At 41.1% G+C, this 25,855-nt stretch overlaps 1 protein-coding gene across 7 annotated transcripts in view; it reads right to left on the reverse strand.

Annotated features, from left to right (window-relative positions):
• Nucleotides 1-1,282: 1,282 nt before the first annotated feature.
• LOC126982469 (bromodomain-containing protein 8-like) overlaps nt 1,283-25,855 on the reverse strand; it is a 28,099-nt gene continuing 3,526 nt past the window's right edge. The window contains exons 4-18 of one of the 7 annotated variants that reach the window (XM_050834517.1): nt 24,726-24,858; nt 22,842-22,951; nt 22,085-22,254; nt 21,320-21,448; nt 18,989-19,127; nt 18,382-18,491; nt 18,131-18,254; nt 15,768-16,282; nt 13,029-13,756; nt 12,555-12,689; nt 11,878-12,027; nt 11,284-11,461; nt 6,924-7,022; nt 4,441-4,612; nt 1,283-4,205 (exon numbers count right to left, since the gene is read on the reverse strand). In XM_050834517.1, coding sequence (XP_050690474.1) covers nt 4,451-4,612; nt 6,924-7,022; nt 11,284-11,461; nt 11,878-12,027; nt 12,555-12,689; nt 13,029-13,756; nt 15,768-16,282; nt 18,131-18,254; nt 18,382-18,491; nt 18,989-19,127; nt 21,320-21,448; nt 22,085-22,254; nt 22,842-22,951; nt 24,726-24,858 — 2,882 coding nt within the window. In that variant the 3' untranslated portion in view covers nt 1,283-4,205; nt 4,441-4,450. Of the gene's footprint in view, nt 4,613-6,923; nt 7,023-11,283; nt 11,462-11,877; nt 12,028-12,554; nt 12,690-13,028; nt 13,757-15,767; nt 16,283-18,130; nt 18,255-18,381; nt 18,492-18,988; nt 19,128-21,319; nt 21,449-22,084; nt 22,255-22,275; nt 22,484-22,841; nt 22,952-24,725; nt 24,859-25,855 lie in introns of those variants that run through there. The other 6 variants (XM_050834519.1, XM_050834518.1, XM_050834516.1 and 3 more) reach the window with 6 other exon arrangements.

A 25,855-nucleotide genomic window follows, 5' to 3' on the forward strand; every position in this document is an offset into this window, starting at 1 on the left:
AAACTCGGGTTACGAATGCCTCTCATCACGAACAAATTTTCCGAACAAAAAACATCTCGGGTGACGAACACACAAGCTGGCAACATTGTGGGGCAACAAGCCGGGAATACCAGGGGAAGACCGTCAGTTGCTGTGTAGCTTTTGCTAAATACACAATATGAAAGGGGACTCCCCTTCCAAACAGTAACATCTCTTCCGTTTCCCTTCCTCATTACCTCCCTCTTATTAAAGCTGGTGTCACATGTGGTCATTTTCCTCCAACCACGTTGGTGGTAGGGGCAGCCAGTAACTCCCACTTTTCCAGCTGTGTGTCACACACATGGCCAAGGTCGGTTGCCTGTATCTAGTAGACAAAGTACACAAAGCAGTTGCCCTGTATTGACATGGCGCCATCTGCTAATAAAATAAGGGTCTCTTGCGGTTTGTGCCTCCATTACCCAAGTTATGAACTAGTTGCTGCAGTTAAATGAAAGGAAGAAGCGGTTGTGGGCACGATCATGGCTTCAAAGACGGGAGGACAGGAGTGTTTTCCCAAACCTCGTCAGAGAACTGTGCTGTGAAAACTGAGTCCTCCAATTTTCAAAGAATGGAGAAAAAAAAAATATTTTGAGCTGTGGTCCCACAGCCCGGGGTGTTCTCTTATCTTGTCAATTAAATAGTAAACAAAGCAGCTCTGCCAGTCCACTTTACGAGTCTCTTGGTAGGCCATCTTCCACTGCTCCTCACTCTACAGCCATGGCCATCGTCTGTTTGTTTACATACAGCCGTGCAATTGTTTGTACTCACAACCGTTTTCCATCCATATGGATGGAACCAATGGTTGAGTGTACGGGCAACCACAGTTGCCGTAGCCCCATCGATGGAGGAAAACGGCTGTGTGACACCGCCTGTTGCGCCGTCAACTCTCCTCGGTATAGGTGCGGTAAAATTTAACTAAGTTTTCGTCTATATTTTATCTGTTAAGCATTGTGTTTATCTTTTTTGTGTAAGATTTATTGAATTCCATTGGTTTTGTGTTATGAACTTATGCACAAAATACTGTTGTAAAAGTTTAAATAAGCAATTATCTGGGGTCCAGGAACAGATTAATCCATTTTATATTGATTCCCATGGGGAAAATAGCTTCGGTTTTTTAACATTTCGGTTGACGAACGGCCTTCAGGAACGAATGAAGTTCATGAACCGAGGTATAACACAAATGAGTTTGTAATGGGGTTATCACTTTTCCAAATCAACTTCCTATAGTTGACTTGCTCCATCCTGAAGAGGTAAGTATAACAAATTGAAATTACAAAAATTTACTTTCATTAACATGTTACACATCAGATATTTTGCAGCAGGTAATCAGGTAATTTTTAAAACAATCATTTCAGAAAAAAAGGGCATAGTAAATTTTAGAATATTTTTTTACAAGCATAAAGAATGACTGAACTGACACAACACAAACAGAAGTCATTAATTACTTACATGGATGGATGACTCTGTGAGGAAGAGATGGAATGATTTTTGATTATGTGGAAAGATATACTGCATGGCCAGTACAAGTACATATTAGATGATGTGTAACTGTTCATACTCCCTCAAGAGAGGAAGACACTATGGGAATATGTGTGTGTTCATAAAAGGCCCAGAAGTAAAAGAATATTTTAACCCCTTCACTCCGGTGATGCCGACGTCGGTGTCTGATGGGTGTCCGACGGCGTCACCATTAGTCCTCTTCTAAACCTCTTAACCCGTAAACTGCACCAGACATCTCAAGATGCTATGAGTTAGACTGCGCCAGACATCTTAAGATGACACATGTTCCAAGGTGAATATTTATATTTCCCGCGATGCCAAAGTATATTCCAATGAACCTCGTGTGGCAACATCATCCCTCTTTCGCACCATGTAGTCACCAACATCATATTAGTTGCTCTTTAGCAGCCATGGAGAGTAGAATTATGTCATCTACTGATGCCAACCAGTCTCATATAGCTCCTGAGGTCGTGACCGAGGGGGAGGCATGGGAGGCGGTAAAAAGAAAGTATTGGTAAAGAGAAAGATTGAAGTATACAAATTTGAAAAAGACAGTGATTCAGATTGCATTCAATCATCAGATTCAGCTGGTCTGAGGAAGCATGGCAAGCGTGAGCATGCTTCTGGCGCTCAAGGTCACAGACACACTGCCTCTCCAACAGTGCGGAAAGTTACTAGCTAGCCTAGTCACTCACTGACACCATCATCACTGTCCGATAATTCAGAGTGGCAGAAAGATGAGGAAAATGACAGTGGGGGTATAAGAGAAGACTCAGCTAATGAACTGAGTGAGGGAGGGGTGTCAGCTGGTGTGGGAGAGGAGAGGGAGGCAGAGGGAGAACAGGAGCCTCAGAGACGCGAGTCAACATGTACTCCATTCGTCTGGTCTGATGGATCAGATTTTGTGCCAGACATTCATAACTTTGACAAGAATATTGCTGGTGTGACTAATGACTGGCCTCTTGATAATGATGCGCAAGAGGTTGATTATCGAAATTCACAAAGTGATGTTTCCTGTGATATATTTTCTTTGTTGTAACTGGAATGAATAATTAGTGGCAAGAGAATGTTCAGACGTGACTGTGCCATGTGTCATCTTCCCTCTGCCACCGTCCTATCTACCCCGTCACTATCAGCGCTCCCAAGGTCGCCTCATATCCGCAACCTTTATCCCGCCATCATTGCCACATTGTGATTTTTTTTTTTTGCACTATTTGGTGCTCAACATGTCTCTCTTGGGTGTTGTAATACTAAAAATTGTTTTCCACCAGGTTACTGTTTTGCCATTTATTGCGCACCCAGGAGTTATTCCCGAATCTTAATTCCGTAGTTTATGGGTTAATCCTCTTCCATTTCCTCTTAATCCTCTTCTAAACCTCTTAAGAGGAAATGGAAGAGGATTAAGAGGAATTTAGAGGAGGATTGAGAGGTTTAGAAGAGGATTAATCCTCTTCCATTTCCTCTGGACCCTTTCCATACTGTGACGCCGACGTCTGTGTCACGGATGGAAAGGGTTCAGACTGAGAGCTGCAACTTAATGATTTGTCACATTTCATCTGAACTTACCAATTAATCAAACAAGCAATAGGATGACAAACTTTTCGTTGAACCAACAAATAATTACTTATTAGATTTGGACCTTTTAGAAATTAGAAAAGGCTCTTGCTATCTGTTTACGTGTCAGAAACACTAAATTATCGTTTATCAATATGTGTTCAAAGCACATGGCAGTCAGGCAACCTAATGACTAATAAGAGTGCCATACCAATCACTGCTACATTTTTACTTCCAGCAAGACATGTCAGGTAAGGCAGCAGACAGGAACTGCCAAACAAAGTGATGGGCCTAAACCATTGCCTTAAGGGGACGATGAGATCACCCTTTACTCCTTTTAAAATAAGTGGCAATCAGTATGATAAAGAACCAAAGTTTAAAAGTTCACAAATTCATGATCCAAGTACAAAAGTTCAGTAAACTACTGTCAGCACACTAATTTTAGCCACCCTTACCACTTAATAAAAATTTCCACTAAACTGAACCTTCATCTTTTGGTAAATTTATTGTAATATTCCACAAAATGGTGTGTGATTCGATTAAATTTTGCAATATAGGCGCTCCAGTGACCACTTTCTGAGCTTGTGTACATCTGTTCAGTCTGCATTGTACTGTAACTGCATCTTCAATGCTTACATTCTTTGTCATTTATTTTACACTGTTCTCCACCATCATGCCAAAAATCACAAACTAATCTCAAAAAGGTGTTTGAAAGAAACAGTGAGATACAAATGGACAACAATCAGAAATACAAGAAAAGTCAGAAAAAAGGGAGTTTTGTTTGCTCTTTTTGAAGAGGATCAGCAAATTTCCAATTCCACCAGTTAAATGGCTATAAAAGTATGTGCTGGAGTGCTTGTACTGCCATGGAGATCGTGGTTTTGAAAAAGTAAAAATTATTGATCCTTAAAGACTTAAATGGAAAATTGTACATGTGAAACAAGCAACAGAAGGCAAATGGTATATCAGTGTGAGACCCAGAGCTACTGTCTGCTGTACAAAAGTTTGCTAAAAAGCTAATCATGGGAAGTTTTCAAGCCAGTGGTGGGTTGGTTAATCAGTTTTGTCACTGCATATCACCAGTTGCAAAATTGTAGGCAAGCACTGCAATGCTGATGTGGCAAGTTTTGCACCTGTCATTGATGGAAATAAAGTTATTAGAGGAAAGTTAACCTTTAGGACTTTCAAATCTACAATGGCAATAAGAATGTCTTTTGGAAGGTTTTGCCAAGAAACACAGACAGAAAGGGTGCAAGTGAGTGCATTCATTTTACTAATAATCATTAACCTGTCATAATGCAGTGAACTACTTTACTGAATCATGTAAAACATTCGTAGAAAAGTCTGCTTGATTGCCAAATTCCATACCCATCCATTTTCAATTAAGGCGCCTCTTCTTCAAACTCTTCTCATCTGATGGCTCTCTTTTCCTCTTAGAGTCGTCATCACTCCTCTTGGCTGATGACTCTCGAGTCTCTCTACGAAGGGATTTCGAAGGCGTTTCCTCAGCTTGCATGAGCATTTGTGTGTTTAGGAAGTCCTGGAAAACAATAGCACATGATATTATGGATTCCTATGCCTTACATGTAAATCATGATGAATATATTTTACAAACTTATGCTTGTAAGGTTTTAACACCCTTCTTTACTATAGTACACCCAAAGCAACATGTATGCAATATTTACTGCAACTATCATGCTTCAACTGATCTAGAGTCAGTACACACTTCTCATGTGTACACTTTTTACAATTACAATACTCATGATACTTCACATCTACCCATTCTTCTTCTTCTCAAGAGTTAGGGTCCAATATTTGCACCTCTGTTTATGTCTTGATATGGTCTCATGTGCAGTGAGAGAGTCAGCTGTCATTTGGTGGAGCAGCCACCTCGGATATGATGTCACATCTGTATAGTTCTCACTCTTCAAGTAAATCAACTCATTTCCATTGCCCGAACTCTAGACCTCCGACTTTCATTCCAGGCCCATGTTTCGCTTGCATATGTGATGGTTGGTACTACTATTGTATTTCTCAAATCCCTCTTTACCTCCATGCTCACACTCCAGCCATTCATGATTCATCCCAAAGACCCTACCACCCTTCTTCCTTCCAATGTCCTTTCTCTTATCTCTCCCTCCGTACCACCATGCTTACACATAACTGATCCAAGGTACTTAAAACTCATTGACCTCCTCCATTTCTTCACCATTCAAAATTATTTTGCATTCTTTTTCACATTCAATTCCCACTCTATATGGGCATACAAAATCTACAACCTCACTCCTACTTTGCTCACAAACCATCACTTTACTTTTGTTGACATTCATTTTCAGCTTTCTCCTTTTACAGACACTATCAAAAACAATGACCAAATTTTGAAGGTCACTTTCATTTTCTGCAATGAGCACTGTGTCATCAGCAAACGGTATCGAACTCAGTACCCACTTCCTTCCCTCATCAAACATTCTCACTCCAACTTCCCCAACTTTGCCCTTCATTTCTCTAATCACACCATCCATATAAATATTGAATAACCATGGTGACATGATGCACCCTTGTCTTAAGCCCACTTTTATCTCAAAATGTTCACTTGTTTCTCCAGTAACTTTGACACATGCAGATGCATCCTCATAGAAAGACTTTATTGCACTAAGCAGTTTTCCTCCCACACCATAAATCTTTAAAACATCCCACAATGCAATCAAATCGACTCTGTCATAAGCTTTTTCCAAATCCATGAAGGCAGCGTATAATTCCTTTCCTTTTGCTATTATTTTTTCTACTACCATCCTGAAGGAAAATATCTGATCCACACATCCCCTTCCCTTCCTGAAGCCTCCTTGTTCTTCACTGATTTTCTCTTCTGTAAGTCTTTGCACCCTCTCTATTATGACTTTTCCATATACCTTTCTGGGTATACTCAGGAGACTTATACCTCTATAGCTCCCACATTCCCCTCTCCTGCCCTTCCCCTTGTAAACTGGGACAATGATGGCTTTCGTCCAGTCTGCTGAACCCCCGGCGAATAAGACAAATCCATGAATAAGTCAAACTTTTCTTCAAAACCAATATTTTCCCATTACTTAAAGACCCTCCATGAAACCAGTAAATGGAATTCAAGGCACAGCTAATTTATGCAGTAATAGTTCCTGAAAAAAATATTGGTACAGTAAGGCACTCACACTAGCCGTCAAGAGAGAGAAGGCCTTGGGACTTGGCACATCCCAATATGACAGAATGAGTATCACCTCACCATGAGGATGGTACTGCCAGACTGTCAGTGTGCCAGGCACTCTAGGTGGCCACTGAGAACTAGGCCTTGATTCACAAAACATACGGCAAGCCAAAGTGCTGCAAGCCAACAAACTTAGTAGCACACAACCCACAGACACCAGTGCCACCACCCAACTCACAAAAAAGACGTGGGGATGTTGCAGGGAGAAGTTAGTGGCAGAAATTCTGCCGCGTGATGAAAGGCTCTGCAACACTGTCATGACGTCACCAGACTCGCCAGGTAATTACAGCACCCTCTCACCCCCATTATGAGAAACTTAATGATAGCAGGGCTAAGCGGTGGATAAAGAGCCAAGGCACAAATCAAGACATGTGAATACATGTCAAGAGAAAGGCAGAAAATACTCCAACAATACACTACACTGATAGGTCCTTTCCTGCTACTAGCAGGGCTGGGTTAACCAAAATTGTAATCCACGCCCCTTTCTCTTTTCCTGTACTATTCATTGTTTGCTGATTCACAGAGGCAATGGCAAAAACAAATACATGTTACAGTCATGAAAAGAAAATTCATTTCAGGAGAAATGGAGGATGAACGCCCCCTTAATACTTACCAAGAGCCTGTGGGAATGGCAGCAACCTCCCTCCAAACTACGGCACCCCAAACTGTTCCTCCACGTCCCATTTATGTCTCCTGTATTACATATTACCCTCTGTTGATTTACAAAGGATATAGCATGAATAAATACATGTTATAATCATGAAAAAAGATATTTCAGTGGGAATGAAGATGGACGCTTTTCCAACATTTATTTGCTGCCCGTGGCAATGGCAGTAATTCCCCATATTTAGGTTACCTTCCATGTTCTATCCATGGTTACTGCCCTGCGTATCATCACAAAGGAAACAGTAGGTATAAATACATGCTATGACTATGAAAAGAAAATTCATTCCGCCGACGTCGGCATCACCGTCAGCGTCACCGTATGGAAAGGGTTAATCCTCTTCTAAACCTCTTAATTCTCATCTAAACCTTTTAAGAGGAAATGGAAGAGGATTAAGAGGTTTAGAAGAGGATTAATCCTCTCCCATTTCCTCTTAACCCTTTCCATACTGTGACACCGACGTCTGTGTCACCGTATTGAAAGGGTTAAGGAGTCGGCAGAAGCTGTGGGCGTATATTTGTGTACACCTTTATCATCAAATGATTTTGGCATGCTATACCTTTCTGGGAAGCTCTATGTCTAAGCTACAACATATTGAAATTTCATGTCACTAGGTCTATTTTTAACTCCATTAAACCACAAGTTTTTCTTGGGAGATCCCTTCATAAAGCAAGTCTGCGAAAAATACACTTTGAAACTCAGAAAAAGTCATAAAAGATGTTTTATAGAAAATTTTCTGGCACACCCTGCTGTGAAATCCGTTTCTTTTTAGGTCGTCGCATTTGGCTGGAATTCCAAGATTCCAAAAAAATTCCAACTTTTTACTGGTGCGACATACAGGAAAATGTATTGAAAAAAAGTTGCTCATTTTATCACGATGGAGTCTGAAAAGTATAGTTTATAATCTTTGATTAAAAAATTTACTGCCTACAGAGAGCCAAATTTGCAGAGAAACTCGAAAAATAAGTTTGGTAAATTTTTGTATTTCTTTTCATTCTGGAATGAATCTCATTGAATAAAAGTTGTAGAAAATCATCCGTATAACTCAACTGTGAAATCAGATTATTATTTGGACTGACCGTTTGGCTGGAATTCCATGATTCCTCAAAAAATCCAACTTCCGCTTCCCACTCCTCTGAACACTCCTGTGAATATGATATTGGTTCATCTACAACATCACGTATATAAGTGGAGGTGTCAAGACTATGCTCAGCATGCACACAACGAGCAGAAACTAAAGGAAGACAGCTGAAACAAATCAGCTGAGGGAACATAATCGCTCTGCAGACGCCATGATGCGTAGGCAGGAACTGTAGGCTATTTTTAGCACGGAGTGGTGGTATTATCGTGGTAAGGGACAAAGAGGTGCCAGTTAGTTAGTTAGCATCGACAGACATAGTTCCGCGCGCCCTTCAAATTCCGGATAGCATCTCGCTCTCTGGCGCTGGCGTCATGCTCATTGCCCACCTCTGAAAGAATTATATGATGCCAGCGGCATCATCGTCATTAGGGGTTAAGGGTTTCAAAGCCAAAATACTAAATCGAAGCTGAATTCATATAAAAAAGTTAGCGGTTAGCGTTAGCTTCCACTAATTTTTTTATCAGTTTAGCGATTTAGCATAGGCAAAGCTAACTTTTTAGGTAGTGGATTACCAGTTAGCGAAGCTAACTTTTTGGTTAGCGGTGCCAACCACTGCCCTTTTCCCAGTAAGTTGAGCAAGATAAGAGTGTGATGGTGTGTCACATAGTGGAGGTCCAAGATAGTCTTGGTCTGTCTTGCATGCCAAAATCTGCCTAAGCTACCAGCAGCACTAGCTGGTTGGTCAGGCAAATGTCTGGCACAGTTTGAAAATCAATATCTAGAGCAGAATTTGAGAAAAAAATCAAAATATCCAGCATTGAATGTCAAAATAACAAAAAAAAGGGCAGGTATTTTGAAATACCGCAAGTGAAATGTCGAACAACGGAGGTTGCCTGTGTGAGCATATTCTTTTGAGACAGGTTGGTGCTGGTAGCCTGCAAGCATGTAACCTGCCTTCTTAATGTTTCTATCCTCAGGTGGTAGGACAAGTTGGGTGTAGGTCATAAACTGCCAAATTGTAGGCTTACAGTGTTTAGCTTATAACATGTTTTGTAAATCCCAGTTCAGCTTTTAGCAGCTGTCTAGACAACCTGGCAAGCCAACAGCTTGGTAGTACCAGCCTTGTGGTAAGGTGATACTCATCTCTATATGTGATGCCATGCAGTGTACCAGATCTCAAGTCCCACTCTCTCTCAACTGCCATAGAATGTGCTTTGCAGTATTATTGTGAGGGTTTCGTGAAGAAGTATTACTACTTAGCTGTGCCTTGCCACTTTCAATACGTCTTTAGATTTCTTTGGGGGCTAGTGAAAATTTTCAATTTTCCACTAAATTCTAAAGTCATCACACAACATTTTACAGTACCATTTCATCATGCCATTATAATACAGTTTGCCATATGACTCAAAAATAATCATACATGTATACCTTTTAGAAAGGGAGGAAGGAAGGAAGGAAGGAAGGAAGGAAGGAAGGAAGGAAGAAAGAGAATAGATGTAAAGGAAAGGCAGGGAGGGGAGGCCGCGTCCTTGAGCTGAGGGAGTGGTGAGTAATGGTTACTCAACTCAAATTAAGAGAAACTCCACACACATAAGATATATATAGGCCTAACTTATCAACCCTCTCCTCCCTTAGTGTGTGTGTGTGTGTGTGTGTGTGTGTGTGTGTGTGTGTGTGTGTGTGTGTGTGAGAGAGAGATAAAGATATGTCAGCAAAAGACTGCAAAAGTTCTCACAGTAGAATTTCTTATTTGTTACCGTATAATTTTGTTACCCATATTGTTTTCTCTAAAACCATCCATGTCCCAGAAAACGTATCCCTGCTATGGCATACTAAAATTAAACAGGACCTATATACACGTCTCCCGTATGTGGCGCGTAGCAAGTAGGACGTATAGACACGTCCACTGGATGGGAGCGGTTGGCCAAAGTTGGTGACCAGGACATGAATATATGTCCCCCGGAGTGAAAGGGTTAAGGATTAACCAAGATCGCCGCGCGCGCCAAATTCAAATGTCACTATTGAATATAACAATTTTTCAGCAATAAACTCAATATAATCATCATGTATTATATATGAAAACATGCAGAAATAAATGATGCACATAAAGAAACTCATTTCAGCTGGGCCAAAACAACGCCCCGCACCGTATGCAGGATCGCCGCGCGCGCCAAATTTCAAATGTCGCTATTGAATATAACAAGTCTTCAGCCATAAACTCAACATAATCATCATGTATTATTATGGAAACATGCCGCATTAAATGGTGCACATAAAGAAACATAAATTAATTTATAATTTTGAGATGTAAGCATAAATATTGAGATAAAATAACTCGTATATTGGCAAAAGCGAGCCAGGACGCAGTATGCGCATCCTCGGATATGGTACGGGGCACGCAAGGATGCAGTATACGCGTCCTTGTGTTGAAGGGGTTAAAAGCCCCATTGTTCATCTGTGTGTGTGCTCTGACTGGGATGTTTGATACAAGCTTCTCTTTTGTGTGCTTGTGTGGCATATTATCAATGGAAATTGCCACATTTGGGATTCATGTAAGAAGCAAAACCCTTATAATGTAAGCTTTAGAATGTTTGTAAGTGAAGGTGTGTCACGGGTGAATTTCTTCACTTTAGCTATCTCATTGGCTATCTTGGCAAAGGCCACAGACACTTTGCTCACGAGGGTATCCCTAAGTTTGGTCAGGGTCTGTTTAATGATTACAGTGCCTTTGTAATCACTAAACTTGGCTTCATAGTGCATAGAGTAAGATTTAATGCCGTTTCTTTTTTATTTAGCCGCTGAGGGCATCATCATGTATGTCAATACTATTGACCTGGAAGAATGTCCCACAGGAAAAGCAGCTGAATGACTTGGACATTTCCACCATCTTACCATAAATGCAACTCTGCAGGCATATCTCCAAGTCCCTGTTAGCGTCTCCCCTGAGGTCCGAAAATAAAGCTACAATTATGCTATTTGTGAAAAGAACATAAAAATTTTCCTATGGGGTGTTTGTAAGATCACCATGAGTAGATATAGCACAATGTGAGTATCCCTCTGGTAGAGGTTATCTAAATTTTTCCAGTGTCAAAAGAAATTGCATACAATGTGCTGGATGTGAAAACATTTCCTTCTGTTTTAAGCAGTTTTGTCAACAGTATTTACTTATTTGTTATGATACTGCCACTGCATAAAGCAAAAAGGATCCAAAGAGTATGGGAGACAAACCTGGATGGTGGAGACAGCATCCTTCATCATATGGTGAGCCATGTGGTATACATTGTGGTCATGGGTATTATACATGGTGGCATTAAGGAACATGAGCATAATGTCACGTTGGAACTCAGAAGTGGTGCGAATTACTCCATTTTCAATATTCTTCTTAATTTTCTGCAGGTCCATGGGTCTGTAAACAGCAGGGTGATGAGAAAAAAAGGTGCAGTAATTAGAGACAATGAGATAAAGGAGGTATTTAATGCATGACCATGACCATGACCATGCAGGATAAATATAAAGATATTTAGTGTTTCATCTCAAGCTGAAAGCCATTATCATATGGCAAGAACAGTTGCACTGGTTATTACTTTACCACCGCACTGAAGTCACTATTACACTGTGGTATTAAAATTAGGGCCAAATGAAACTTTTGGGAGCAGGCAGAATATGAAATCAAATTGTTCTAATAGAAGTAAAAATTCAAAAGGGAAAGTAAAAAAGTAAAATATATAAGAAAACAATACTGTAACATGTGCTAAATATGGTAACTTTTTACTACATTAATACTTCTGATAAGTTACAATATTAGCTTAGTATTACTCTCACCGATAGACTATGGAGTGGTAGCCTGGAGCCTGGTCATCAGTAATGGGGCGAAGGAAGAGTGAAGCAAACTTGTGAGCTGCAATTTCATTCCAGAGGATCATGATTGGTTTCTTCCAGGATCTATATGCCCTCTCATTCTCAGAGTCATCCCTGAGGAGAAAATTTAAGTGAGTGCCTCAGAGTCCTAAAACTTAATACCTCTACGCAACACCTAACATCACTTCCTACCTTGGGAAAGTCATCTCTACAGGCCGCTTTCACAGTCATTTTGTTTGTTTTGATCGTTACCAATGGCGGCAATCGCTGCTATAGAATTTCCACTTAAAACTGGCCGATGGGGTAGTGGCGGCTGCAGGGTTAGCCTACCCCCGCACCTTACCAAACACTCTCAACCCCTCTCGCTTCCTCTGCAGCCACCACTACCCCATAGGCTAGTTTCACGTGGAAAACTATAGCGTCGATCGGCGCCATTGGTAACGATCAAAACAAACAAAATGACTGTGAAAGCGGCCCTACATCTGTTGTTAGCCTGATCCTATTCCTGTGACTTTTCCTCAGCAAACATTAAATATATTTGGTACTTTATCCTAGTTATTAGATAAACTATGCATGCTGTCGCAAATAGAAAGCTCTTTGACTTTTCCTATTATGAATGTGTAAAAGTTTTTGCCACAGACCCAAAGTGTGTTGATGCTGGGGAATTGGGTGATGAATATGAAATTAGTGGAGACGAGGAGCCAATGATATCCCCTCCAGAGATCTTCCTCTTTCTGCTGCCAAAGATGCTGCCTTCCTCCTCACTCACCCAATCCCTGGAAGATAGGGTGTTAAAATATGAAAGACAGAGAAGGAAATGTAATTTTTTCCTCACTCTGTCCCTGCATACCTTTAACCCGGTAGCAGCGACAGCCCAAATCTGTGGCTTTACTGTGTAGCAGCGACGGGCCAAATTTGTGCCATGATATAAACCCCCCAAAACAGATGATACATAAACTGATCACAAATGCTTTGATACATATTATGAAATGGTTTGTGTGAGTGATGATTTTTTCTCATTTTTCTCGCTTAGAGGGACCATTAAGAAACATGATCCCCGCTTCTACCGGGTTAATATTTCAAAACAAAAATAATAAATGGAAGAAACAACATACTTGCTGTCTTGATCATCCTGAAGGTCATCCTCTTGTTCCTGTTTTATTATGGTCTTCCTGAGCTGCTCTTCACTCTCAGGACTTGTGGCATTATCTTCAGTCTTAATGTGCTTAACAGGTTCCCCTTTTTCTTTCCATTCAGCCTTTCTGCTTGAGTCTCCCTCCTCCTCCTTTTTGCCTTCTGTTTTGTTCCCTTTCAAATGTCCTTCTGGTTCTGTAGCTACTTCTTCCTCTTCCTCCTCCTCCTCTTCCTCTTCCTCCTCCTCTTCTTCCTCTTCTCTAACTGCTGCTACTGTTGCTGCCTCCTCCTCCTTCTCCTCCTCCTCCTCCTCATCATCATCCTCATCATCATCATTATCATCATCATCAACATTCTCCTGATTATCTTCCACATTCCCTTTCAGCTCCTTCTCCTCTTCCTCCTCCTTCTTCACCTCTTTCTCTTGTTGTTCAGTTACCTCAGAATCCAGCTCCGTCTTGCAACCTTCCTTTTTTGTCAGACAAGTGCTACTGCAGCCTTCTTGCCCTGTCTCTGCAATTAGTGGTGCCACCTTACAAGACTTCGACAATGAGTGTAATTCATTTTTGTTTCCAATGCCATTTTCTTCATTAATGATCTCAGCCTCAAGAACCTTTTCTTCTATCTTCATTTTCCCATCTTCTGTACCTGCGTCTTCTGTTTTCTTAACATCAGTTGTCTCCTTTGTAGTGTTCAGATCATCATTTGTCTGAAACAGGTTGTGAAAGATTGAAAATACCCAATACTCAGGTAAAGAAAGATGTGTTATACAAATTGTAGGCAACAAAGTATAAGGAAATATTTCAAGAGAAAATGAAACAAAATCAATGTGAATATTGTATGACACCAATATAATCCCTAAAATGTAAGCAATATGTTTAACCCCTAAAGGACAAGTCACCCGCAGGTGGAAATATTGGTAGATTTCGTAGAAGGATGAGTGTCCTGCGTGTGGATGCCTCTGTTTTCTTTTCTATCCCTTGTTTCCTCATGACCTTCCCTATTGTTCTACATCTGAAATACACTAATCAAAAACTTAGGGCTAAATACTCGCATAGAGACTCATTCACACTCTCTTGGATATATCTAGTGAGTTTGCCGTGTCCAGTGACAGTGAATGGGATGCAGAAGCCCCACAGGTCTCATCGTCAGATTCTGACCTTTCTGACAATGGTACTTCACCTCCGGGATTCACTTCAACCCCCATCAAGTCACGAGCCCTTCATGCAGCTGCCCGGCCCATTTATGAATTGTCCAACTCAGATGATGACACCTTAGTACTTAAGACTCATTGAGCTGAAAAGCCCAAATTTTCTCTGTACTCTACTCCCGCACGACCACAGTGTGTAACGAAACACACGAGAAATTAATCCAGACAAGGAAAGGTTTTGACAGTGCCAGAGATCGAACCCACATCCAGTGAGACGGAAAAGCCACTCCACAACCAGTCGGTCAAAGAGATACCCCCCTCGCAGGTCTCGGCACCATGGCACCACCTCAAAATCAGGCGCTAAAAGCTGTGGAAAGTTCCAAAGCCGCTGAAGTACACATGTACGGGCGCGACCTGCCATATCGCGCCACTTCTGACCTGCCAACGTTGCTACAACTTGATTTTTTCATCAAATTTTATATTTTAGCGTTTGACTCTTTGATATCTACAACTTTTGTTCTATGATTTTTTTTTGTTTGATGAATATGAAAATTCAACTTATATTCAGTTTATTGTAATTTCCAGAGTACAGTGGAACCTTGGTTTACGAACTTAATTAGTTCCTGAAGGCCGTTCATCACCCGAAATGTTCGTAAACTGAAGCTATTTTCCACATAGGAATCAATGTAAAATGGATTAATCCGTTCCTGGACCCAAAATTATTAATTATTTAAACGTTTACAATTACTTTGTGCACAAGTTCATTACACAAAACCAATGGAAATCATTAAATCTAACACAAAAAAAAGAAGTCAATACTAAACCCAAGTTCAAAATATCTTTTTTCTCCATTCTATGAAAATTGTAGGACTCCTGGTCTTCACAGCACAGTTCTCTGACGAGTTTTGGAAAAAACACTCCTGTCCTCCCATCTTTGAAGCCATGATCGTGCCCCCAACTGCTTCTTCCTTCCATCTAATTGCAGCAACAAGTCCATAACTTGGGTAACAGCAGCACAATTGGCAACAGCCCTTACTTTATTAGAAGACGGCGCCATGTTGATACAGAGTGACTGCTTTGTTAACATTGTAAATACGGACAACTGACCTCGGCCGTGTGTGACACACACACAGAAAAGTTAGAGTTGCCGATTGCCCATACCGCCAATGTCGTTGGAGGGAATAGACCTAGTGTTACACAAGCTTTAATAAGTGGAAGGTGGTGAGGAAAGGTAAGGGAAGAGATGTTCTTGTTTGGAAGGGGTCTCCTTCCATATTGTGAATTTAGCAAAAGCTACACAACAACTGACCCTCTCCCGCCTTGTCGCTTGGAGGGACCATTAAGAAACATGATCCCCGCTGCTACCGGGTTAAACAACTTATGTCTTTATTTTCTGATTATATGAATATATTTTACGTATTCAGGGGTACCTCCAAACAATTTGATAATCTGAATGACCTTCAGTCCACTGCACTTCAGATTATTGGACATTTCCTGCATTTCACTTCTTAAAATATACTTACTTATATATAAAAGACAAAAATGACAGCAAAGCAACCATTTTTAGTACCTTTTCTCTGGTGGCTGTCCCTTGCACCTCCACAGGCACTCCATCCTGCATCTCCATGTGCTCCTGCTCCGGCTTCTCTTCCTTTTTTTGTTCACGTTTCTGCTCTTGCTCGGGCTTCTCTTCAGCTTCCTGGAATTTATCCTCCTCCTCCTTGTTTTCTTCCTCCTTTTCCTTCTCCTCCTCCTCCTCCTCTTTTTTCTTTTTCTTCTTCTTCTTTCTCTTCTTCTTATCCTCCTCCTCCTCCTCCTTCTCCTCCTCCTCTATGTCGTCCTCCTCCTCGTCCTCCTCCTCCTCCCCCTCCTCCTTGTCCTCCTCCTCTTCTTTCTCTTGTATTTTCTGCTCCTGCTCCCCACTCTCCTTCCTTTTCTCCTCTTCTTCTTTCTCCTTTATGTGGGATGTTTGTGGGTCCTTTTTATCTTCATCTCTCTCTTCTACATTCTTCACCTCTGGTTGTGAAATGGATGGATCCCCCTCAGCTTCCTTCTGTGCTGCTCCTGGAGTACCTACAGTTACTGCTGACACACAGAAAACAAATACTGAGAACATTTGGCAAGCAGAGCATATTAAATATGCATATTAAGTTTTGTTACAAACACTGCCTTCAATAAAGTTGAAAAGATGATTATGCAAGTACCATATTTGATGGCTTATAAGACACATGGGCTTATAAGACACACTTGAATTTGGACAGGCATTTAAAGAAAATACCGTATTTCCCGCCATACAAGATGCACTTTTTTTAAAAATAAAATTGGAAAAAACAGCCTGCATCTTATGCCCTGATGTTTAGGTTTTGGTAGGCCTAGGGGCTATTGTTACTAGTACGAGACCAACACCCAAAACACCCGTTTGACTCAGTAGTTCCCAGATGTCCACAGAATGAAATATATATGTTTATCAATTATTAGATAATGATTACAAATGAAAATAATTCTAAACCGGGTTTTTTCACACTTTGTTGTGGTCCCTGACTCCCATTCTCGCTCTTACCCACCCCCGGGGCCTTTCCATTGGCCGCAGGAAGCATGGTGAGTGGGATCTGGGCAGCCAGGCACATGTGTGCGAGCAGCCCTGACCGTGCGCTGGGCCCGAGCAGCTGACGGGCGGCTGATGATGGCGATGGTGGTGATGAGTGTCAGCGGCGTGGGCCTCGCATCGGCGCCACCCAAACGACAATTTCACTGGGGCCCACGTGTGTGGCTGTGCCCATCATGGGTCCAGGCTCCTCAATTTGCCAATCCTCACTTTCCACATGATGCGCGGGACCCCTTTCCTTTCTTCTATCTCTTCTTTTTAAAAAAGAGATAGAAGAAAAGAAAGGGGTCCCGCGCAACATGTGGAAAACAAGAATCGGCAAACTGAGAAGCCCAAACCCACAACAAACACAGCCACACACACATGGGCCCGACAAAAACACCGTTTAGGAGGAGCTGATGCAAACACCGCGACGCCGACACTCATCACCATCATCAGCCTCCCGTCAGCTGCTCGTGTGTGCCGGGGCCGTCTGCACACATGCGCTGGCCACTCGGATGGGTGGCCAAGCGCAAGATGTCGACGGTTTTCAATTTTCCCCATAAGAATAATGGTTCAAAGTATGCGATTTCAACGTTTGCGACCCGCAATGTCGACCTATTTATCACAAACTTGGAGACAGTACTGTATTTTCATTCAACCAAACATGTTTATACAAGTACCATACACTTTATTTTAGTTAAGCTCTTCAATATGCTGCATGAATGTGCTGGACAAAAGGTTGTAAAAATCCAGGGCAGGTATTGAGTACTGGCCACTGCCAGTCCAAGTGTGGTAAACATCTGGGAATGGGCCATGGTCCCCACTTTTTAGTCTGGGAAAGCAAGGGTTGATGCATTGAAATTAGTGGTATATGCCCAGTCATGAGGCACCATGTGCACCACCAAGCAGCAAAACGATGTTAATTGGCCAGAGTGAGGGTGGTTCTAAATAGGTAAATTGGAAGTTTGACCTACCAGAGGCCAGTTCACAAAAGAGCGAGGTTCAGGTAATAGTGGTTCGAATACGAGAGGGATTACTGCATAATGTTTCTAAAGATACACAAATGGTTTTTCTTAAGCTTTACAAGGAAAAGGGCAGTCAAGGAGTGTTATTTAAGAGGTAGCATAAATTCACATAAATTCAACATTTGCAGGGGTCTCTGTTAAGTAGCCTCTGAAAATGTTAAGGAATAATTATATTGCCCAGTGACTTATATACTGGTTATACAATATAAAGTCCTGCAATAAATATGAATAAAATATTATCAATGACATTTTATTATGCCTTAAAGCTTATCCAGCTATGAGATAAACAATGGATTTCAGAACAACTAAATTAGCACTTACCTATGTTTTTTGTGGGGTTTTCAGGGTTGGAGGGCGTTGTTTGTTCTGCTGATACCTTTTCATCACAGCCCTTATCACAGAAGCTCTCCTTATTTTTTTCAGTTTTATTCAAAGAAGCAGCAGACTGTTTGGGATGGAAAGGATACGTTTAATGTTCCTTAAAGCTTCAAATTAAGTTTTCTATCATATGAACATAATGTCTTTTTAATGCTATATATTATGATGTACAGGTGATAGTGCCATTCACCCACCAGCTGTTCTTTTTGCTCATAGGATGGTCCTGGTAGGTCACTTAATCTTGGCAGTGGGCCACCAGGAGTGCTAGGGGGAAGATCCAGCAGAAGAGAAAGGGTTGAAGTTCCTGAAAACAAACACAAACAATTAGATATCATACTTTAGCAAACATTAAAGATAAGCATAATCTGGGGCATACAGCCTCATTTAATCCCAAATGCCAAAGTATGGAATAAATGTTGGAAAATCAAGCATGCAACAATCTTCAGGGTGAAGTTTTTAACCCATGTAACAGTTTTGGAACACAATTCTGGATATGAAAACTGCAACCTGCTCACAAAAATGTTTGGAACAAATGAATACAGTCAAACCTCACCATTTGCGCACATATGGGCGGTCTGAATGTGTGCAAATGGCGAATGCGCAAATGGCGAACTTAATAACCTATGGGGAAAAATACATATGGGCGGTCATGGCCCAAAACCCCACCTACAAAAAAAAAAATAATAAAAAAAAAAAAGAAAAAAAGGTCTGCTGGCAGGAAGCACATCATACTTACAGCCAATCTAAGATGACATATAGAGAAAGCATTGCAATACTACCATTTCACTGTCATTTGAGTACCTGTGCCAGAGGTGGTGTGGGTAATCTTGTCCTTGTCAAATGTGTTGGTGCCTGAAATAGCTGAGGACACCAGGTTCTGCAAGGCCTCAGACACTGGGGAGATGCCAAGGCCTCTTATGGTCCTGCTTCCCATTCCCAGCTGGAGGCAGAATCAGGAAGGAGTTGTGTCAATAATTTCATTTCAATATTTCCCATAATAACCAAAAACAAAACTATGAATCTGAAATCTTCTGATCAGTACCACATAAACAACTTGAAGAATTAGCTAGTACAATTAAAACAATATGAACCCCAATATAAGATATACATTGATTCACAATGTTTCTAGAAAAAATAAGAACAATGTAGCACCACGTATGCATTGTGACGGAAGTCTGAGATCCCTTATTGGGAGTGATAAGTAACGATGATGTACCCAGGTACAGTATACCCCCATGATATTGCGGTTCAGTTTTCACGGTCCCGGTATTTCACATTTTTTTCTGTAAGACCTATTAATTTTGATATCGTATATATTTTCACCATTTCGCGGCATTGTTCATGAGTTTAAATCTCGCGCGTCAAGATAGAATGGCCGTACGTACCAATTCAGCCAATCAGAGCGTCGGTATTGTTTTCTCAGCCGCTGATTGGCTGTTGTGTTCTAGAAGCATCTCGCAGGGAGAGAAGCTGTTCGCCTTGTTCTGTCTCAGTTCTGCATGTCTCCCTACAGTGTATGGTGTATTTCTATTGTTTTAAAAGTGTTTAAAGACCTTAAAATGCTTTTAAAGGTACCGTAAAAGTTATAAAAACATGCCTAGGGTGTATTTACTACTATACTATGAAAATATGGTACTGTTATACATAAAATACAGCCTAATCAAGACTGTAGGTGCAATTTAAAGCTATGACATTCTCTTCCCTTAAATGAAGGAAGATTGTTTAGCTGCACATCCATTGAACACTGATGTAAATATAAAGCACACTGGGTTTAATTTTTTATGCCCAGCAAATTGTTAACAAGTAGGGACAATTAATTTTGTCCACAGTGCTCAAGCTTTAATGTTCATTAATAACTTGATTTATACCAGAAAAATCTTTTAAACTAAATCTTTATCATATAGTCTACATTTGAGGCTATAACCATAAACAACCAAACTGCTACATGTAAAAAGTAATGGAATTTGCCCTTCTATGAGTTCTTTTTCTTGAAAGTGGAATCCACCATCTGGAAGTCAAGTAATAACCACTAAGAGAAGGAAGAGTTACATCGCCATCTCTACAAGGAAAGTTGAAAGTCTTTATTAACCCGGTAGCAGCGACGGGCCAAATTTGTGGCTTCACCGTGTAGCTGCGACAGGCCAAATTTGTGGCTTCACCGTGTAGCAGCGACAGGCCAAATTTGTGGCTTCACCGTGTAGCAGCGACGGGCCAAATTTGTGCCATAATATAAACCCCCCAAAATAGATGATGCATAATCTGATCACAAATGCTTTAATATATATTATGAAATGGTTTGTGTGAGGGGTGATTTTTCTCATTTTTCTCGCTAAGAGGGACCATTAAGAAACATGATCCTCGCTGCTACCGGGTTAACATGGCCCCCAGATCCAATGTTGGTAAAATTCAAACTTTGATGCACTTGATAAAGGCAAAGGTAATGTTGGGAGCATATGCCATAGCTGTGCGAGGTGGGGGTGCTCATCTCCGTCCCATTGGCCCTTTGTGGTGGGAGAGACCCCCTTAACCTGACAGAAAGCCAGCATAGCATCCAGGTTACCCAGTTTACCTTCCCCAGGTTTCCTCTCGTATCCATTTATCGACCATCCCTAAAGGAAGGATGAACAGCTGGGTGGGCTGCAAGCTGACTGCCCAGAGTGGGATTCCAACAAGGCCCACAGATTCATAGTTTTTAACCACTGCACTATGGAGGCACTTGATAATCATACCCAAATTATGAATCAACAAACATCATGCCAGTAACCCAGCAGCAACAGGGATCATGTTTCTTAATGGTCCCTCTTAGCGAGAAAAACGAGAAAAAATCACCCCTCACACAAACCATTTCATAATATATATCAAAGCATTTGTGATCATATGTATTATATTTTTTATGGGGGGTGTTATATCATGGCACAAATTAGGCCCATCGCTGCTACATGGTAAAGCCACAAATTTGGCCCGTCACTGCTACCGGGTTAAAATCAAATCTAACTGCATACAATTCTTGAGGTTAAACTAACGAGTAAATCATACCATTAAGCCAAATATGGATGGAAGGAGAGTCATGATATGAAGCCAAAGAAGGGAGAAAGTTGTACTCCTAGAGGAACATGACTTGCTATCTCTAACCTGAGCCAGTGGGGAGGAGGCTGCCCCAGGAACACCTGTAATGGGTGACTTGCTGAGGAGGGAGGACAGCAGAGGGGAGGTAGGGGTGGGCCTTACTTCACTATCGCCACCGCCACTTTCATCTTGACTCTGCAATGACAAAACAACTTTCAGCATATGCCTCCCTGACTCAGTATTTACTACTTTTCATCTCTCTAAGATGGCATGACAAGCTCATTAAACCTTAACTCAGGTACAGTTCAATATTCAAAGGAATGGTACTTTTATCTGTTGAAATAAAAAAAGTGAATCTGAACATCAATAGGTGGTCCACAGAAGTGACTGAAGAACAAAACACCAGCAATCATGAGGTCTGTACATTTATGCTTAAATATTAACTTAGCACGGGTAACTTGTAAATTAACTTTTTTATTAATCTGTATGATAAACAAATATTCATGAAACATACTGACCTTTTAAAACTAAAATCTCTAAAATTATAGAAATTATTAATATAAATTCATAATATACTTTGGCCACAAGAAACAGACAGGAATCCTTTTAAATCACAATGAGGAAATACACTGACACTCCACAAAAGCACAGCAAAATAACATGATAAAAAAATTAAAGCTAATACAGATAATGATAGCACCAAATACCATCGCTGTAAGCCATTGAAAACTTAAAAATAAGGACAAATCCATCCAGATACAAATGCAGACCATGCTATTATTACCAAGCAAACAAAATTCAAGAGAAAACATACATGGAAAGCATATTAACCTTGTTACTAACTAGACTCTCTGAAGTAACTTCATTCAGGTCAGGACTCTCTGCTGCACTGTCCACCTCCGAGGATGTCTCTGAGAGCCCACTGCTGCGCCTGCTCTCTGCCATCCCGACACAACCCCCCACTTGCAACTTGGGCTTCTTCTTATGAGGCGGCTGAGGCACTGTTGCACGAAGAGTAGCAGTGACTAGTAACAGTGCTTAGAGAGGTACTCAGCTTGCCTAAACATAAGCATCACTGTGATGGTAGTGATGATGGTGGTGGTGCTGGACACATATGAGATAAGAACCATAAACCATGCAGGTGAATTGTAAAAAAAATTGTAAGGCTTGTATCCATCCTGCCATTCTTGCTGTTTGTATTCTCAATAACCTTCCTCGACCCACCGTTTTCTGTGTTGCAGCAAAGAAAAAACAGTAGGGTCAGGCTCATATGCCACAAACAGTAAGTAGTTTACAGCTCAGCAACTAAACAGGATGTATAAGACCACACGCCATCCATTAATATATTTTCACTTCTAAATCACCATCTTTACATTTTCCTCTCTAACTCATGATAAACAATAAAAAGATTGTCCACACAACCAGAGGGTAAAGAAACTGAATCCACAAATAGCAACAACAACAAAAGTGTGATCCAACCCCATTACTGCTAGGATTCAAAGCCAAACATAAGATTTCATTCAATTATTTGGGAACTATAAAAAGCAAAGCCAGAGAGCAGGCTGACAGCAGAAGCAATAGGTCTCACCTTTTGGTCCCTGATGTTTAAGTGCTTGTTGGATGGCTGTGATCTTTTCTTCTCGTTCCTTCAGCCATTGCTGCTGCTGCTGCTCCTTCTCCTCCTCCTCTGCTTGCTCCCTGAAAGGTCATAGGAAATGCAACTCGTTACTTACATTGTGGGGGCAGGGCCTGCAGGGTAACCTTGGCATAGGTTCTGTCTCCCAAACAGAAAAAGAGGACAGAAAAAATGAAGAAAAACGTGCCAATGTAAGTGATAAAAGTGTCGAAGCTGAGCTCGCATGGACAATATCATCACCTTCGTAAACAAAGCGCCTAAGTTATTATTTTCTACTTTACAGGAAATCAGAAAACAACTGTCATCATCTCATTTGGCTTAAGATTTAGGCAGAAATGAAAAGGCCAATTCTAGATCACTCGAACCTTGAATGGCGAAGGCAACTATACAGAAATGGGCGTCACATGATGAAAAATTTATGAAGAGAAAAACCTTGAAATCGCTGAAAATGACTTTGGCGATTATTTTATGAGGGTGACGATATGGCATCAGGAGGTGAGGAAATATACGAGGGTGATCAGGCTTCGCTGGGTTTTCACTGGGCCAAAAGCTACCCCCAGGGATATGGTCAAGGACGAGGCAATTGGAAACAGATGTGGAAGATTCAAAGAAAGAGGTAAGGGGAGTGAGAGAGGACATGAAGAGATTCATAAACATTGCTGATGATTTGAAGAAAGAATTATTAGCCAGAGGAGAAGTTAGAAAACTCAGGGAAGAAAATGAAAAAGGAAGTGGCAGAGATGATAACTATGATGATAAAATAAAGTCAGCGGTCAAAGAAGAAATATCAAAAAGGGTAAGGGGAAATAGTGAGGGTGAAATGGACATGGAAAATAGGATTAACCCAGTAGCAGCGAGGGTCATGTTTCTTAATGGTCCCTCTAAGCGAGAAAAATGAGAAAAAATCATCACTCATACAAACCATTTCATAATATATATCAAAGCATTTCTGATCAGTTTATGCATCATCTATTTTTGGGGGTTTATATCATGGCACAAATTTAGCCCGTCACTGCTACATGGTAAAGCCACAAATTTGGCCCGTTACTGCTACCGGGTTAACCAAATAGTTGATGTGAAAAATAATGCATGGAAAAGAGAAGATAAAAAAGAAAAAGGACATGAACAGACTGTACTGTTTAATCTAGCAAGCCCCCAAACACCTGTACCTTGGTCTTGGCCCAGGAGACCTGAAGTCCCGAGGGCTTCGCCTCCTCGTGCAGTACCTCAAGAGCCATCACCAAAACCTCCAGAGACTCCGCCAGGATTACTGCATCATCGGCAAAAACAAGGTCAGTGACTCTGGTATTGCCAATGGATGCTCCGCAATGACTCTGGTCTACAACTCTGCCCAGTACCCAGTCCATACAAGTGTTGAAAAGCGATGGAGCAAGGACACAGCCCTGCCTCACTCCCATATTCACGGGAAAGAAGCTGGATAAGCCCTCCCTACACTTCACAGCACATTCAAGAAGAGGTTAGATAAATTCATGGATAGTGAGGTTAGGTGGGGTTAGGCTTACAGGAGCTGCCTTGTATAGGCCAACTGGCCTCTTGCTCATGTTCTTATCTTATGTAAAAAAATAGGTTTTAAGAGGGTAAGCAGATAGCCGCAGATCTTCAATATCCACGGGTGTGTCTGATACCTAACCACCACAGATGTTGATGTTTGACTGTACTGGGTATAACAAAAGACAGGAAGTAATCATCATGTATTAAGGAACAAAGTTTGCTAATAACATCAAAGTGAGGTGAAGAATGTTGGGAAAGGCCTTTGTACTGAAGTGGGCTTAAGATGATGATCATGATGATATCATGCAAGTCATGAGCACTTACTTGACAAGTTGTTCCCAGAAAGTGTCTAGCTGATGGTCTAGATTCCCTGCTTCCAACTGCTGAATCTCTCTCTGCAACTGGTTGTAGGTGGCACGTTCCTCTGCCTCCAGCACCTGCAGCTCTTCTATACGTTCTGCTCCATTCCAACAAAACAAATGTTTCATTATACAACACTTTTTTTTAATCTTCTTCCATTTAGGTGCAGAAATTATGAGAAATGAATGGCAATTTAACTCAGGACAATGACAGATCTAGTTGACAAAGATTAGAACAGGGAAGAAATTAGAGGAATTCAAATTTACTCAACATCCTTGCAACCTTTTTTTTCATACAGATGCAAAAAATTACCACATATTAATGGAAATATAACTCATGACAATTACACATTGTTAACAATGATGATATTCTATCTATCTGTATCTCTGACGCCTTGCACCCTAACGGGAACTTCCCTCCAGGGGGTGGTCACGGAAGAGTGTTTCCATCTTTCCCTGTTCTGGCACTCCCTTTCAGCACACTCAATCCTGATACTTCCAACTCTCTTGCTCCAGTACCCACTCACCCTATTGATCCACTTTACAGGTGGTCTTCCCCTGACACCAGGGTTGGAGTAATTGTAATTGTAATTTAATTGAAATGTAATTAATTGCAGCATTATTGTAATTGTAACTGAAAATGCAATTATAGTAATTGTAATTGTAATTAATTAAAGGCTGAGGTAATTTGTAATTTAATTGTTATTATAAAATAGAAGTGCTAATAAGACTTAAATTTGCTGGTGACAGTCAGGAAATCAGAGGCAGCCGCTCCACCACTAGGAGCAGTAGTGCGCATGATGGACACGTCCAGTTCCTGACTGTGTCCTGTAGCTAATGTGTATTAAATGAGAAACAGACGGTCTTTTGCTGCTACTGCCCCCTGAGACGTAATTCAGTTCACTTCCTCCAAACCCTTCCTACAGTGATGGTTCAGTGGCTTCAGTCCTACTCATACTATTACGCTGGCTGGTTACCTGCCACTTCACGCTTCTCTCCCTCCCTCCCTCCTTCTCTCCCACCACAATCCCTCTCAATTATCCCTCCCTCTCTCTCTTTATCTCATGCCACAAGTCACTCAACAGTCTCTCTCTC

The sequence above is a fragment of the Eriocheir sinensis genome, chromosome 51 (assembly GCF_024679095.1).
Source record: "Eriocheir sinensis breed Jianghai 21 chromosome 51, ASM2467909v1, whole genome shotgun sequence".
Classification (NCBI taxonomy): domain Eukaryota; kingdom Metazoa; phylum Arthropoda; class Malacostraca; order Decapoda; family Varunidae; genus Eriocheir; species Eriocheir sinensis.